A 17,427-nucleotide genomic window follows, 5' to 3' on the forward strand; every position below is an offset into this window, starting at 1 on the left:
AACACTGGCTACTTGAACAAAGGACAAAATAGGGTCGACAATATAAAGCGATTTTAGATAGTGATGGGAAAAGGATTAATAAGACTGGCCACTACGACGGCGACAAAACAGAATTGCCTTGAATTAGGAAAAAAGAAAAAGTTTAGTCTTCAATTCGGACTAAAGGGTTTCGCCGCGCCACAGGCGCCGCTAAAACAGCCACAAAAAAGATACATATTGAGAACCTCGTTTTTTACAATAGGTTGAAAACGAATGGGACAAAAAAGTGTAAAAACGGCCTCCAAAATAGACATAATTTATACTTGAATTAACGATCGCATTGTGTGTTTTCGTTGTAATTTTTATTTACGATTGTTTACTCTATTTTATGTTTTAATATGGCTATATTTATGGTTGTTTGATATTTAGATATTTAAGTTAGGGGTTGGTTAATTTATTGGTCTATTAATATTGACATTTTGATACTGTTGTATAAATTATATTTTGATTAAGGTGACGCTCCACCTGGTGGTCGTCCGTAGACTCGTGGATGGTGGATCGGTCGCGGAATTCATAAATTGCCTTCTAAAAATGCCGCTTGTTCTTATTTCGTATCGTTAATTGGTCGAACGTTTGATAAAATCTGCTAACACGAGTCCGGGAAAATAACACAGTATATAATTTAAGGATCACATGGAATTAAATTAGATACCTACGCATTTTTATTGGGATTAAAATACCTACATTTGAATTAAGTCTTAGCATTAAAATGAGACGTAAAAAAGAGAGGGGTTAATTAAGTTTGATTCCATTTTAACATGAACTTCCCAGATTACGTATTAAAATTGAAGCGCAGTAAACTTTTGAAGTTATTCTCATATCCTAGATTGAAATAGTGACAATATTTCAAAGGTCTTAAGAATCACAATAATAGTAGGAGATGTAACTTTTTAATAGCGACAAATTTGGCCCTAGAATAAAAACCTTCCTACACTAAACCATCAAATAGGTGAAATATAATAATCCAATACTTTATAAATAAATATGGATGCCATTACATTTTATCTACTTTTTATTGCTGGAATTTGGAAGGACGAAGGAAGCGACGACGGGCACGTAACTCGATATAGATTTATTAATTATTAAATAATGATATCGAATTATTTATATCGAATGGATGGGCTTTCGTTGGTATGTTTGATAATTGTAGAGTCGCTACTGTTATTTTATAAATTTGACATAAAATTATAATCAATTACAGAAGCAGAAAGTGGAAGTTTCCTTAAGTGTTATTATTATTGGTGTAGGTACACATATTATATACAAGATACACATAGGATGATACAGGTACAAGTACATGTAGTTATGGTGCCTAGAATTAGTCACAGCCATTGCCATTGCGAGGTTCGAGTTATTTCTTGCGTCCTAAGAGACAATTACGGTTTTGGGTTAAGGTTATTTATTTTCATTTAACAAAAATGTATAATATATATTATAATTGTGATTTCACTATATCTACTCTAGAACAGTTCACAAAAAATTATAGAGTTGAGAAAAACATTTGATAGAAATGAAAGAAATCGAAAATACACACAAAGGGATAAGTTCGCCTTTGTACAAATGATATGTGTTTTTTCATACTTTATGTTTCTTTTTGTACAATAAATTGTTTTACTACTACTACTATATTTTGTTTCATACCAATTAACAGTTCTAATATTATACGCCTGTGAAACAACATAATTATCGGGTAAAGTTTTAAATCTATTCATAGTGTACTCACAACTAAGATTAAGTAATAACCTATATAAAAAATATACCGTTATCAATTTTGAGATTAACTCAGTAAAAAAACTTAGTTTAACACAATGACGTATCCTTAGATTTTCTGTTCTTCAGCAACCTAATATTAGAGGCTTTAAATTCCCATAAACTTAGAACGTTAGTGACGACACTGACACCATATCGGTCGTAAACATTTTATCACTTCATTTCCTTTTATTTCCCTTTACACCTTTTGTTCTAGCATAAAAAAAAAACACTAAAACCAACATATTCCCCATTTCTATTCTACCTGTCACCAAAAAACTGGCCATAAAGTTTTAATAGGTATCGTACGGAAATCTGGAAAGAACAAAATCAAAGCGCATATCAAACTAAAACACTTCAATGAATTATTCAATAGTATCGCTCATACTTAACCAACATATTTAAGCGACGACGTGCAAAAACGTTAAAAATAACAAACCTATGTATATAATGGCGAACGAATAAATATTAGTTTTAAAATTTAATGGCCGTTAAAATGCTTAATTCTAGGCTAGGAGAATAACTCAGCTTATATAAACAGTAATAAAAAAAACATGGATTTGATCGTTTTCACATCGTTAGTCTTTGACTAGAGGCGCCGCTTTTGCATAAATTAACACCGGATTCACAGACGACAGCTCTAGCTCAAATATCCGAAACCACAATCGGCCCGATTATCGAGAGCTTTGACGGAATCCCATCAAAATACTTGGAAGTGGTGCAGTTTGATCACATCGTTTTTTACCGAATCGCTTCTCGGAAATAAAATTGGACCTTCGCAGCCCTACGCGCGCCAAACGTCATTCATTGTTCTTTTTTCACGTTTAGGAAGCAAAGCCTGAGACATTTTTTTTTTCTTTTTATGTAGATACAAAATGCTTGTTGTAAAGCGGAGTGCTTTTAGCTAGAGTTAGGTTAATAATTAAAGTGTTAAAGACGTTTTTTTTAATGACTACGCCGTGGTAACATGAATAATAATATAAAACTTTCGCGTTTTGGAAATTTAAGTGGTATCCAGATGAGACAATTTTTCGCCAATCTGATGAAATTCTCAGATCGAATCAGCAGGTGCGGACACATAAATGCCAATTTTCATATAAATTATCTATGGAATGAAGTTTTGATCAAATCAACTGATTTGATCAGTCACGTCTGGATACCACTATATTCACATACCTTTATTTACCAAAGGGTGTAGCAGGATAAGCCTTCAAAAATTGCCCCCAAAGCTTTGAGTTCAAAACTACTACCAGTTGATGCCCCGTCAAATGAAAATAATCCACACCAATTTTTAACCCTCTACTGCCGCCTGGAACCCCGTGACATTCATTTAACCCTAAAAAGTTTTTATTTTTTTTCTCAAAAAGTATAAAACGGACAATTATGAAATTTTTCATAAATGTTGATGTCATCTATACAAACTATCAAAAAAAAACTAACTCTCTACTTACTTATTTTCCTAGAAAAAAACCTAAATAAAAAAATAAAACACCCTGTATATCAGTTCAAGCTCGTCGTACTATCACCATTTTTGTACTAATTATTAACCAACTACCTATCTACATAATATATAAGTTTCATGTAAATAACAAAGGTGGAACAGTGTGAAAATATAAGTATTGTTCAGTACGTACCATGTATGTAACACGCTTACCAAACGTTGACGACACTAGTAAAAGATATCGGCCCGCCAACCGGGAAGCCATCCGTAATCATTTTTTTTTTTGTTAATTTGAAATGGAGGACAAATGAAACTCAATAATACTTATTCGAACAAGTGTTTCTGTTTATTTTACTTTATTGTTTTGTAAAAAGGTACTACGTAATTGAGTTACTTAGCATTTTATGTAAGTTCTTGAGTCCTGCAAGCGAAATAAATTTAAAAAAATGGCCCTCGGCCGTGATGCTGGCCGTGTTCGATTTTCAAATATTTTTTTCGTAATTAACAAAAAAAAAATGATTACGGATGGCTTCCCGGTTGGCGGGCCGATATCTTTTACTAGTGTCGTCAACGTTTGGTAAGCGTGTTACATACATGGTACGTACTGAACAATACTTATATTTTCACACTGTTCCACCTTTGTTATTTACATGAAACTTATATATTATGTAGATAAGTAGTTGGTTAATAATTAGTACAAAAATGGTGATAGTACGACGAGCTTGAACTGATATACAGGGTGTTTTATTTTTTTATTTAGGTTTTTTTCTAGGAAAATAAGTAAGTAGAGAGTTAGTTTTTTTTTTGATAGTTTGTATAGATGACATCAACATTTATGAAAAATTTCATAATTGTCCGTTTTACACTTTTTGAGAAAAAAAATAAAAACTTTTTAGGGTTAAATGAATGTCACGGGGTTCCAGGCGGCAGTAGAGGGTTAAAAATTGGTGTGGATTATTTTCATTTGACGGGGCATCAACTGGTAGTAGTTTTGAACTCAAAGCTTTGGGGGCAATTTTTGAAGGCTTATCCTGCTACACCCTTTCTGTTTTGACATTTTGCTGGGACATCAGTTAGCCGCGACCATGACCAGTGAAACCTGTGTCGAAACGTCGGTAAATAAAGGTATGTGAATAAATTTCGCGTTAGACCTTAAATTAAACGTTAAACATTAAATTTTAAAACATATATATAAATGTGAGTTAATATGAATAATATATATCGTCGTTTAATTATTTAAGACTTTTAAACTCTTGGACGATAATTTAGCGACGTTTGCAGCAGAAAATAGAGGGATAATGTTACAATTTCGATGTATCAATCCACACAGACAATCTTCTAGTACGAGAGTCTTCAAACAAATGAGGACGAACCGTTTCTCTATGGGCATATTTTTCACCATACAACTAATTTAAGTGAAGTCGGTAAATCTGTCACGGCCCGAGAACAGTAATTGACATATTTATTACAGAATAAATAACCTACGAAGCGCGTAAATTAGAGTTCAAAGCTTAGAAAGCTTAGCATTTATACTTACTACGCTCTCCCTAATCTAATACATGTAAAATATCTACTGCGTATATTTTGTTGTCTTTAAAGGCAATTTCGTTTTATATGGTAATAATCTGTTCGTGATTATGGGGAATTCAATGCTACAATGTAGTGTTATTGTCATTTAAAGGATACTCATACTGTTTTAATAGATCCGATTATATTTTAATAGTAGAGCGATGTATTTAGCCAACTTCAAAAAAGGAGGAGGTTATCAAATCGACCGTATTTTTTTAAATGATACTTTTGACGCATACGGTACCTTTGTTGCTGACTTTTCAAAATTGGGTCACTTTCCTAAAAAATAATAGTTATTAGAAGACAAGTTCTTTTTTAAATTGGAACGGAACAATTTAGTTGCGGTTGTTACGACTAAAGTTGAAAATAGGTACATAGTAATTTGTATTGATATAGTCGATTGTTTTAAGTGTTTTTCTGATTGCCGCTTGTCAAACATGTTCCCAAACGCCTTTATTTTCCCTACACTAGGATGTTTCCATTAAATCCCATCAAGGACCTTGTAACCAACTTTATACCGCCATCTTAGAGACAGTAAAATTTAATTCTATCATTCCGAGTCCTTAACAAGGACAACCGATCGGCTAATATCGATTGTCCTTTCCATAAAGATGGACCGATAACGGTTGAGATCTATCGATAATCGATATTTGACCCGGGAGGTTGGCACGATTGAAAATTGTATAGGATGCGAACTATAACGCATTTGATACTTGAACGTTGTTTTAATAATGTTATATACATGATTTTATTGATAATATATTAATCCAAACTAGACCAAAACAACTAAACCTATGTAAAACGGTATTAGTATGTTTCAATTTACGTTCATCGTGCTGTATTGAAGTATCAATAAATAAAATGAAAACAAACGAAGATCGCAATACAAATGAAGACCGTCAAATTGTGTTACCGCTAAGTAATAAACCAAGTGTCTTATTTAGTATTCATTTGCATTGCAACTGTTTTGTTTTAATATGCAATATCTATTAATTTAAAGCTGCTTTACAATTGAATTCGAAAGTTTTAATGATATTCATTATTCAGGTGATACTGAGTTTTCAAAGCGGTTCCAGGTGCAAGCGAGTTTTAGTCGAGCTAGCTTGTTTATTCAAGTACCAAGTTTTCTAGTCCTGTAGTTTGTTTTGCATGCTCTAAGAAATTGGTTAATAGAAAGTAGAATGCACATGTATCATTACGACGGGCACCTAAATGCATCGCCATTGCTATGATAATGTTGGTATTGGTACCCTGTAGTGACAAGGTGGTTCTGTAAGATAGCTCCTGTATTTATGTATTGCGATTTAATTTTACTGTTTAATTGACTCCTCTTTTGAATTTAATCGGTGTAGCTAAGTGACACTTGAATAGAATCGCTTTTAATATCGAGACGCTTTGTTTAGAATAATAAGGCATATTTAGACTTTTCTACATGTTAACAAAGTAGACCATAATAATTAATAACCTATTATGCCGCTTCTTGCCTACCGCCTAAGTTCAACGGTAGACTTAATGTGGACTTAATAATCATAAATTCAAACATATCAAATTGCAAACATTTACTGTTTAAGTATGTATATTATTCAAATGTTTGTAGGTAATAAAAAGTATAGTTTACACAAACTCGTCGAAGACGCTGGTATCTTAATTTTTATTATCTTGATAATAAAAACGACGAAACTGTATATGGCGGTACATCGATAAGTAGTTTCATCGTTATGTACTTCATCAAAAACGCTAAAGCACAGCACGAGATATCTATCGATATCTCGACCGTTTAACTACCACCCCTATCGACTCTCACACGAACGGGCAGTCAAATTGGTTCAGTTTAACCGATAAGATAAGTGGCCAACTTTATTGACTAATATATTATGACACTTCACTGGCAGCTCCTGCCGTGAGTGATTGTGTTGTTTTCCAAAACTAGATGTTTATTTGTTTTTATCACACTTTTTTAGCCATCTCTTATTTCCTACGGTTAAAGACTGTAGATATTTAATCCAGGAAAAAAAATATGTTTCTATATGTTATACTGGCACGAACTAGTTTCGAGGACGTTTCGCTTTGACCTGAAAAGTAATTCACGTTCTAGTAGGTTTGTCCAGACTACCAGAGACTTTAGGGACACCTTGTACACCTCTTCATCTTTTTAGTGTGAGTTAAAATTCTACGTCTCTCCCCCGTTGATATAAAATAAATGGACATCAAAGCCTTTTTCTAGCTGCAGGCATGTTCAAACCTTCTATTTCCTAAAAATTGAATATGTAAAAGCGTTATTAAAATGAACCAAATCGTCAACTTTCATAATGTCCACGGAAAAGACGCCAGTTTTCCCAAACGTTAAACCCATTTGTCACATAAAATTTCTTAATACAGTCAAAACCAAGAAAATCAGCTCTTTGGTAAGGCCTCATTCCTAAGAAATAGAATTTATCTCATTATCAGTACAGAGTACAATGAACAGTTACCCCTAACCGTTTCTAAAAGCAAATCTATGTTACCGCATGTCGCGATCACCATTGCAACCCAATTTGGAAGTCTATAATTACCGAGCCCCAATTACCCAGTCTACAATTAGCGACGGACAGTTAATATGTACGTATTAACTCCTACAATTATTATAAGGAATTAATTTCGCTCGCGGCCTATGTTTACATAGGGTTGGCGATGGAGGAAAACGGTAATTAATTTAAATCGATTATTTAGATCGAATTGGGCGGGACATGTAGACCAAAATGTTAAGAGTGGTGGCCGCTTTCGGATAAAAGAAGCGCCTGGCGTCCAATGGCTCGTGCGGTGGACGAAATTTGGGGGATTGCGGGTCACTAAACTTCTGGATGAGATTAATTAACACGGGACCGGGACATGTGGCGTATTAGAAGAGAGGCCTATGCTCAGCAGTGGCTAATAAAGGGCTGATATGATGATGATTTAAATGCGATTTTACTAATCGATTATTTCCGATGTGTTTAATTTCAACTGTGAAATAGTTATCCCCTGTATTTTCTGGCCATATAATATTTGCGTTTCACCATCGATCCCTTTTAGTAATTAAAACAACCAACAAAACATAGTGTACGTAAATTCTACTTACTATAAATTGAGTTTAAATATTATATTATACAATATTTCATTCCCTGCGTGGTGCACAATAAAGGATTTATCTGAGTATCGGAAATAAAAGTAAAAGTACAACACAACATTAAAGTGGCATACGATAAAAGAGACATAGACCTTTAGTTTAATGTACAAGTGCATAAAGCTTCAGCTGACAGACGAACAGACATAAACTAGCGAATACCAAGTTTGTAACAAAACAAACTACCGTGCGATGTTCCAGTCGCAGCCCTGCGTGCGATTATTAAATCGCAAGACGCAACTAATACGCCCCGCGGCTCTCCGCGGGTGGTACCTTCCGTATGACGTACCGCGTATAAATACTAGCACTTATATAAATACTACTGACGTACTATTGGGCCGACGCCGTTGCTCAACCTACCACTTCCTTGACACCCCTAGCCTGCTAAACCTCGTATCTTGACACACTTTGATTTTAGAAAATGGAACATGAGTAGTCAAGGTTAAGATTTACATTTGGATGAAGATGTTGAATGTCATACATACATATTGGAACGATTTGTAGTGTTATTGTAAGGAAGATTATTTGAAGCTTATGTCAAGTGTAAGGTTTGTGGCATAGGTCAGGTTTAAGTATTGCATGGCAGTTAATAGGCTACTTTCTAGTCATTCATGTCACTATTGTTATCTCATATTTATATGCGTATATGACAATTCTATTAGAAAACATTGTTCGCGATATAAAAGAGACATCTATAGGTACCTAAGTTAACTTGTTTGAGCGGTTTCTATTGATATTCGTTTCAATAAATTTCACATGTAGGTAGTAGGTATCTTTGTTTTACACAGTCATAATAGTCTACCGACCCGAACATCGGACACACACTGTGCACCTAGCGAAGAATAAGCATTCCTATCTAAAAAAAAATTTTTTTTCAAGAATGTACTATGTATTACATTTTTTAATCACAAACATCCAGATGCAGCAACAACATGAAATAGGACTTGCAAACGGGTCCAGCCCTAATTAAGATACCTACATAACTGTTTCCATTGAAAAGTAACGGCGATCCCATCAAGCAACCGCTCCCTTACCTACAAACCTTTTGACCAAACCCGTCACAACCCATGCATTATTCATAAGTACCCCATTCTAGGCCAATCTTGTAAGGCTAATTGTTAATCGACCAATCCTGTCCACGGAACTTCCTATAGGACAACCGGCACCGCGGCCATAAATCTGTCTGGTTATTTCTACCCACCAAACAGCAATCATACTTCGAATTTAATGCCCTTCAATTGCCTATGTCCGCGACATAAGACAATTTAAGAGACATTAGCACCCGACGGCGATCGCTTATACATATTTATGAATTAACCTATCTGTTTAGGACCTAGAACGGGCTGGGTGGCGAGGAATTTTGCATGGAACGCTCTGATGAGCTTTTATGTTCGGGCGGGGCGATTAGAATTAATGGTTGCGGTTAATTTAGAACTTGGTGCCGACATGGTAATAGTAAGTGCCCTCAAATGTGCTTTTTAGTGTTGGGCCTCAACGTAGTACCATTGCCCACACTGTTAAATGAGAGTTCGTAAACCTTATTACAAAAAGCATAAGTGTAAGGCCTGAGTGGACGCTCGAGTTGGGCGTGCAGCGGGGCGGGGCGTGCGGCGTGCATTTTAAACAAATGCAAGCGTATAGGAGCGGCCTTAGTGCACGCTGCTCAAGTCACTTGTGAGCCCGACGCCACGCTGCACGCCCCGCTGGACGCTCCGCTTCGAGCGTCCACTCAGGCCTTACACTAAGGTCCACCGGTGGACAGTTTTTTGCTGTTTGTACTATCAATTTGCACTCACTCTGATGGTGTGAAAAAGGGAACAATATCCTTCCGCAACTTAAGGATGACTCACGTTAGACCGGGCCGTATCCGGGCCGGAGCTTCCGGAGTTTGATTTCCTATGGAAAGCATCACGTGGTGACCGGTCATCTGTCATAGAAAAGTAAGCGCCAGGCCAGAAGCTCCGTCCCGGACACGGCCCGGTCTAACGTGAATCATCCTTATCTGGTTATGGCTTGGGAATGATCCTGTACTTTCCACTATGAAATCCTAGAGTTTACTGTTTCTGAAATTATAATCGTACTAACCATCATATAGTGTCACAAGAAGGTTGCTCACGAGCAAAAGGCCCGACTACACGATGCGGTACACTATAGATATTTTCTCTCAGCTTATGACCATAATAGGTACCTAATACACGTGGTTGACGTGGTTTAATCATATGGGTATAAAATCTATTTCCAGCTACAAAAAGTTCACCGAATAGTAGACTCGTGTCTATCAAAATGACGTTGATTGCTTACTTATTAGGAACGTTGAAAGCCGTAATGCGCCGTAATTTAGTTTTATAGGCATGTCATACCTCAATGCAAACCGGAAAGTCATTTTTAGTATATTTACGACCTCGTTACAAACGAATAAAATTTTGTCTTGAGCTTCTAAAACCAGATGACGTCAGTAGGTCCTCAAACTTATCTCACACAGTTAAGAGGTTTATTAACGAAAACTACATAGGTACTTGGAATACATGCAATACAATTAGAATGGTTCAGCTGATGAGGTGTAAACCAACACAATCCCTTTATTGTTATAAAACCTATATATTTACATTTATTCATCAAACCCTTTTATTAACGTATTCTATTCACATTAATCACTATGTGCCAAACGGCCACGATTTTATCTCAACCGTCTGATATACTTAGAAATAATTTACGATGTCAAAATATTGCGAGGTCTCAGTAAATACGCGTGATAATATATCCCAGATTCTAGGCCATGTCGTTGTTCTCGTGTCCGCGATATTAACTTGTTTATAAAACGAATTATCATAGATATATCTCCAGCGGCCGATCGGTCTTGTGATGTCAGACAAACCCGCCTCGCCTCCGACTGACTAGCCTTTCTCGTTTGTTTCAGAAGGATCTCTCGGACGACTGCATGTTCGAGGAAAACATAGAGGAGAACAACTACAACACGTACTCGAGGGTACGGGGCGGCAAGAAGACCTACCTAGCGTTGGGGAACAACGGCAAGTCGAGGCGGACGCAGATCGCGCTCAACCGGCCGCTCGGCAACCTCTCGGTGTACGCGCTCACGCTCACCAGGCGGTGGGAGGGCCCCAAGCAGACCCAGTGCCCCGTCCGGCGACACCGCGGCAAGCTCAAAAGACCCCCACCCTTCCGCACCGAGCAGCGATGTCAAATCAGAGTCCAAAAACAGTTGCAAAGACAAAAGCGGAAGCACAAAAAAGTGGTCCACCCCAAAAAGAAACACCGACATCCGAAGACGCGGAGAAAATACGACGGCACGACGTCGACGACGACGGAGAGCTACGACGAGTCGACGATGTCTACGATGTCCACGACGACCGATATGGAGTTTTTTCGGTCACAGACCGCGCAGTAGGCGGTCGTCCGAGCGTGAGCTCGCTCCTCGCGGTGGGGGCAGCCGTCGCGATTGCACGCTAGCACGGTTCCACGCCCGCCTGGGGGTAACGCCAACGATGATGCAATACCAAAACCAATGCGTCCCATCCAACATCACATATTCTCAGGCAGATATCTGCTTCAGATGCCACCCAAATTTCATTATAGTTAGTCTTAAGGAATCGGAATGGTCCTGTCCATTCCGATTCCTTAATGTGACACGTTGTCGCAAAAAGGTGAAGCAAACATTATAAACCGTTGAATGAGCACTCGGTATATACGGAGCTATTATCTCGTTGGTTTTGGTGGTGCGTATTCCATGGTTTTTCACCCTATCTGTATCATTCCTTCTCGGGCACGCACCTTCACTGCGGCGAAAAAACTAGATTCAACGTCTAATGTTAAGGAATGCTCATTAATTGACACTTTTGGACATTTTTTGCTGTGGTTGAAGGTGCCGCTGCCTCTCCGTAAGAGAATCTCTTCGGACAGCTAGTGATTGGAGACAAGTATGCTCTCTTAGATAAATTATCCCGCTTTGGAAATCTTTGAATTATACTAAAATTTAATACCAGTTACTCGTTGTTTAGGTAGCCGTTTTACGATTCTTACTTTCTTTAGTGTAGTGTAACTTAAATACTCAATGAGGAGTCGTATGAACGGTCAGGATGTTTAATAAGATGTTTACCAAAGCTACTGAAATTATCTATCTCAATTTATATTCCTAGTTCGCTTTAACACTTAGATTTATCGGCAAGATTCCAATTGTGTTAGTTACTGTTATCGTGAAATTGTTAATGTATCTTAATTTAATTTGACAATGACTTGAGACCTGTACTATCGACAGAGTCGGGGCTTGGAACCGTGCTGAAGGGTTAGTGGCTTTCGCTGGTGATGTTTATTTGTTTAACACTAAACATTGATTATTAGACCAAGTACCTACATCTTAAAAGGATAGTCGGAAACTTTACCTATTGATTTAGCCACTTTGTGTATGACTTTCGAATATAACAACTCCAAGTATCGCTCGCGTTAGTTTATCATGATCTAGTGCCCTCTAAATTATACCTTTTAAGATCCCGCTAAGTATTGATCGGGCTCTATAAACCTTATAAGCTAAATGGACGATACCGAATGACCCTCTGTTCAGTCGTAAACGATCACCAATTTAATCGAACAGCTGAGTGTGACGATACAAGCTAATGGTGTTTATGAGAGTTGTATGTAGTGAGGTTGGCTCGAGTATTTTCCGTCGGAAAAATCAAATTTGTCGAGCTACATCTTCCCGGACTTTAAATTTTCTATTTAATTAAAGCGAAGAGATTGTTTAATGGACCCCATAGTGTCCGTTACATACGGAAACACACTTATCGTGGATCTTAAACGCTCGTAATCGGTCAGTTTACAAAGTGCTTTCGAAAACCGTATTCAAATTAAGTAATTATCATTTTAATTCAGAAACGTCTTAGAACACGACTTTTAACAGAAATTAGTGGTTTGTAACGCGAGTTTTTAATAAATTTGCATGTTTTGTAAAGATAAACTTTTATGAGCGTAGTGACAAAACCGCCGCATGTCAATAGGTATTTTATTTGTGGTTGTTGACGAATTCTTCGGCAGTTAAATTTCAAGGGGCTCTTTGATCCAGGACAGTTTTGACAAAAGGTCTCTGACTATCCCATTAGATAGATGTAGGTATTAGGTACAGTCACCATCAATACTAGCGGATGAAATAACGCACCAAAAGTATCTGCCACCCTGGAATACTTTTTCAAATAGGGACTACAGTTCGCGTTCATAAATATCTGTCACAATTTGTTCTATACCTATGTAGAATAACCAGGATCTATCTAGTTGCATTCGCTTAGACTAAATAAATATCACCAGCACGGGTTTTAGGTATGTGTACTTAGACGGACGTGGTGACGTGTAATTTCATAAGAAATTGACTGAAATTTTGGACTGAGTAAAGTAGGTGTCGGTCTAGGCTATGGTAGTGTAAAGAGACGTGCGACCGGACGGCTTGCTCCTAAAGCTGGCCCCACATACATGTCACTGTACTAGGGCCCCACATACATGTCACTGTACCGGGAGATCCGTGTCAGACGCGTAACTGACGCGTTTGATGCGATTTATTGCTAATAGCGGTTTTTTTAAATGAATGCGGTGCAGAAAACAATTCGATTTAAAACAATGACACGTATGTGGACACAGCCTAACAATAAGTCGGATCGGTTGAGGCGAGTGGGCTCGCGGCTTGTGATAAAATACTTCGAGATAATACAAATAATTGTGGCCAGCGGAAGTGAATTGACACCTCGTAATGTTGGCCAATAAGGGTCGATAGACTAGTTTCTCTAGTCTCGTTATGACCATAGTGTGTAACCGTGCAACAGATTCCCTAGCATAATATTTTTATCGTGCATTCGTTTTATGTCCGTGATAAAATATAGGTATGCGCTAAAAATATTATCACGCTCCCGTTCGCGCTCGCCTCGGCCATCCAAGTAGTGATAAACATTAACAAAAAATGTGACTATTAGCAGTTATAAAACTTGTATCTAATTTGTAAATTATTTATTTTATTTTTCATAGAGAAAGTCGTATTTTGTTAACGTTTTAGTTGATGTTTTTTATTCTCTCCCTTAGTTCCAACCGATGTAAGTAGATATGTAGGATTTCATACGCTTGTACTTTAGTGAGCCAATGTTACTTGTATTATATTTAAGTCCGTTTCTGACAATACGTGCTTTGAATGGTGTGTGGACGCAAATATTGTGATTAAATTGGATTGTAATAGGTACGCGACTACCGACGTATAACCGAAAGGAGTCATCTGTCGTAAATCCTGCGATGTCCGAAACTGTGACTTCTGTTATGCCTACAATCTCAGATGACTTGCTTCGATTAAACGTCTTTCCCCCCTTAGCGCAGTCCTTCTCAAAGACTACCATAAGTATATCGCAAATCGCAATGCTCTGACAGTCACTTTTCGAAGATAAAAACAATCGGCTAAATTCGCAAACCTCTTATCTCTTCCAAAGGAGTTAAGAGGTTTGCAACTTTATATATTGTTAGCTAAAGTTGCAAACCTCTTAACTCATCTTAACTCCTTTGGAGGAGATAAGAGGTTTGCGACTTTAGCCGACGCGATAAACTCAGCATGCTAGAACTTCGTAAGACTACCACTGAACGTCGTTGACGATTGATTTGTTTGATGAAAATCAAGAGTTATCGCCATAAATACCGTAAAAGTATAACTTTGCATAACTTTACCCACCGCGGCAGAAAGTGTATCTGTACCTATGACGCGGTTGGAAAAGTTATGTTAAAGGGAAAATTTATGATGCTTTTACGGTAAGTACCTACATAAAATGTGACGTGAATTTTTAACTCACTGCCTTTTAAAATATGAGATTACCTTGGATTGTAATATATACCTACATTGGAGTAAAAATCTGACCTAACTTTACTAGAGTTGGACCAAGCTAACTCTGCATGGCATTTGCTATGACAAAATGTGGCCATGTCATTTTTAATGTCAAATTACTGAGAAAATATGACGTCTATAATGACAGTCCCTCACTTTATTCTGTTGTCGGTGCAAAGTTAGCTGAGACGGATAATTTGAAGCTAAGCATTCTCAGGTTCAAATGCCAAAAAGGTTGGTAACATAAGGTAAAAACAAAGTCCCTACATCAGTGGTTCCTAACCTGGGGGTAATTACCCCCGTGGGGGTAAAACTGGTATTTTATGGGGGTAATAAGCTAATCTAATATAACAATACAACAAACGTACACGTTTGCATTTTTTATTACCATTGGGAGGAGGGGTAAATCAGGTTCCCTAGTTAGTCATAGGGGTGACCGGACTGAAAAGGTTAGGAACCACTGCCCTACATGATTCCAGTTTTTACTCCTATCTAAAGTGTCATTCTATGGAACTTACTAACTGTGTAAACAAGTCACTAGTAAATTCATATTTGACAGTTTCAATTTGGCGCGTTTTGTTTACATAGTTAGCAAGTTCCATAGAATGACACTTTACCTAAATAACCTCGGATGTGTAAATGTTACTGAAGGTATTTGGATATTCGCTTTTTGAAACGAACCTACCGCCGAACCAATTATATATTTAATTTTAATTGAATACTTGTACATAGTTATGTTTAACTTATATCGTGAACGACGTTCACTTACAAGTTATGTGAATATATTTGCAAGCTTTATGTACCTACGTATGTTCAAAAGATATTTTGAAATTATTTATGTATTGTATAATATTTTAAGCGACAGCGAAAACGACATTAAATCTGGAAATAAACAAAGCATTTACTCTACATTTAAAAAAAAAGTACTAGTGTTGTGCACGTACCGATTTCTTGTCCTTTTCGATAATAAATTATTCGATTATCGGGTTTCGATTGTCTTGTTGCTGTATTGTGAATTACCAATCGATCTTTACGTTAGTGTAGAAACAGTATTTTGGTATTGTGTAAACGTCTCTGTTGGGTTTCAGTATGTAGCACCGTAGTCTTTGTATGTAAATTTCATTGTAAGAATTCAATAATATAGTGATTACCTCCTTGGATCACTGGGTTATTTATTTTCTTATACAGGACGAATAATAATGCTGAATCTTGAATTTATATTTTTATAAAAAAAAAACTGACATTACCTCTCATAAGAAAGTTAGAACAAAATCATTGTATTATCAGACTACTTAAATATTTGTATTATTCTTCAGCCTGTATAGTTTGTAGGCAGTTTAGAAAAATGGTTGATTAATGATTATTTACCGAGTTTATAAACTGCGCTACGCACTTGTGCCATAAAATAATAAAGCCCGAATGGGTCATTATTCCTACCGATCCATAGACAATATGCATTAACAATTAAAAAGTTAGCGCAGAGACATCTAGCGAGGAACTAAGACAACTTTAAATGCATCACTATTTATTTAAAACATTATAATATGAAATTAAATATAAGGACAAGAGGAGTCAAACAGTATTACTTAATTAATTTCGATAACTTTACAATAATTATTAATGAGAATTCATGTTTGCCGAGTGCATTTAAAAATCTTGAAAATTGAAATGTATTAATAAAATATATAATTTGTATAAATTCAATGTTGGATAATTAGAATGTTTCGGTAGAATTTTTAAACCTTTTATACGTAGTTCAACCAAAAGATTGATCGAAACTTTTAGACAATAACTTTTTACAGTCACTTATACCGACAAATAAATAAATACGATTCTATAAACAGCATGTTGTTTTAATTTGAATACACACACATACCTAAAGCGCGGCTACAGCCCAATGTCAACCTTAGTGCATCCCGACAAGGTTCTCAATGGCGTGGTTTTTAAAGGGGTTTAATGCCATAATTGTAAGCAGTGTAACGAGTATTAAAGCAAGTAAAACACGGATAATAGGAAAATGGAACCTGGATAATTGAAATCTCAAAGGACCGGCACTTTTGTGTCAATTATGGTCAAAGAAATATTCCAAATTTTATATTAAAGGAAAAAATGGAAAAAAGTTATGCTTCCGGCAGGACTTGAACCCGCATTCTCCGCAATCCGTGCGTTGCTCTTAACCAATTGAGCTACGGAAGCCTACCAGGACATCGCAAATCTTTCCATTCTTTCCTTTATACATACACGCCATAAGGGTGGCGTATCTTAGCGACATCGACCGAAAGACGATTACATCTAATTGATTTAGTATGGGTTAGCACATTGTTACTGGTGAATTCTCAGTGCAACTTGAGACTCCGGTGTCTCCGGTGCCGTCAAAAGATGTAATCGTCTTTCGGTACGGACTTTTATTTGTCATTTAAAGGGTCGTGCACACACCTTTAAACCCCTATCTTATAGTTGTCAAGTAGTCTTTAGTCTATTCCCATACACGCAGTATCTTTTTGTCACTTTTAAGATACTTCGTGTAATCACCACTTAAAAAATATTGTATGAATGACATTGTTGCCAATCTAACTTTAATTGTCATCTCTGGCAGATAAGTGAACCTGTTTATTTTATTTCATTCATTCT

General features: G+C 36.7%; 1 protein-coding gene across 2 annotated transcripts in view; it reads left to right on the forward strand.

Moving 5' to 3' along the window:
* Positions 1-11,541, forward strand: part of LOC134657851 (fibroblast growth factor 22) — a 179,799-nt gene extending 168,258 nt beyond the window's left edge. Inside the window, exon 3 of one of the 2 annotated variants that reach the window (XM_063513463.1) lies at positions 10,858-11,541. In XM_063513463.1, coding sequence (XP_063369533.1) covers positions 10,858-11,346 — 489 coding nt within the window. In that variant the 3' untranslated portion in view covers positions 11,347-11,541. The remainder of the gene's footprint in view (positions 1-10,857) is intronic. The other variant, XM_063513543.1, reaches the window with a different exon arrangement.
* The last annotated feature ends 5,886 nt before the right edge of the window (positions 11,542-17,427 follow it).

The sequence above is a fragment of the Cydia amplana genome, chromosome 1, assembly GCF_948474715.1.
Source record: "Cydia amplana chromosome 1, ilCydAmpl1.1, whole genome shotgun sequence".
NCBI lineage: Eukaryota > Metazoa > Arthropoda > Insecta > Lepidoptera > Tortricidae > Cydia > Cydia amplana.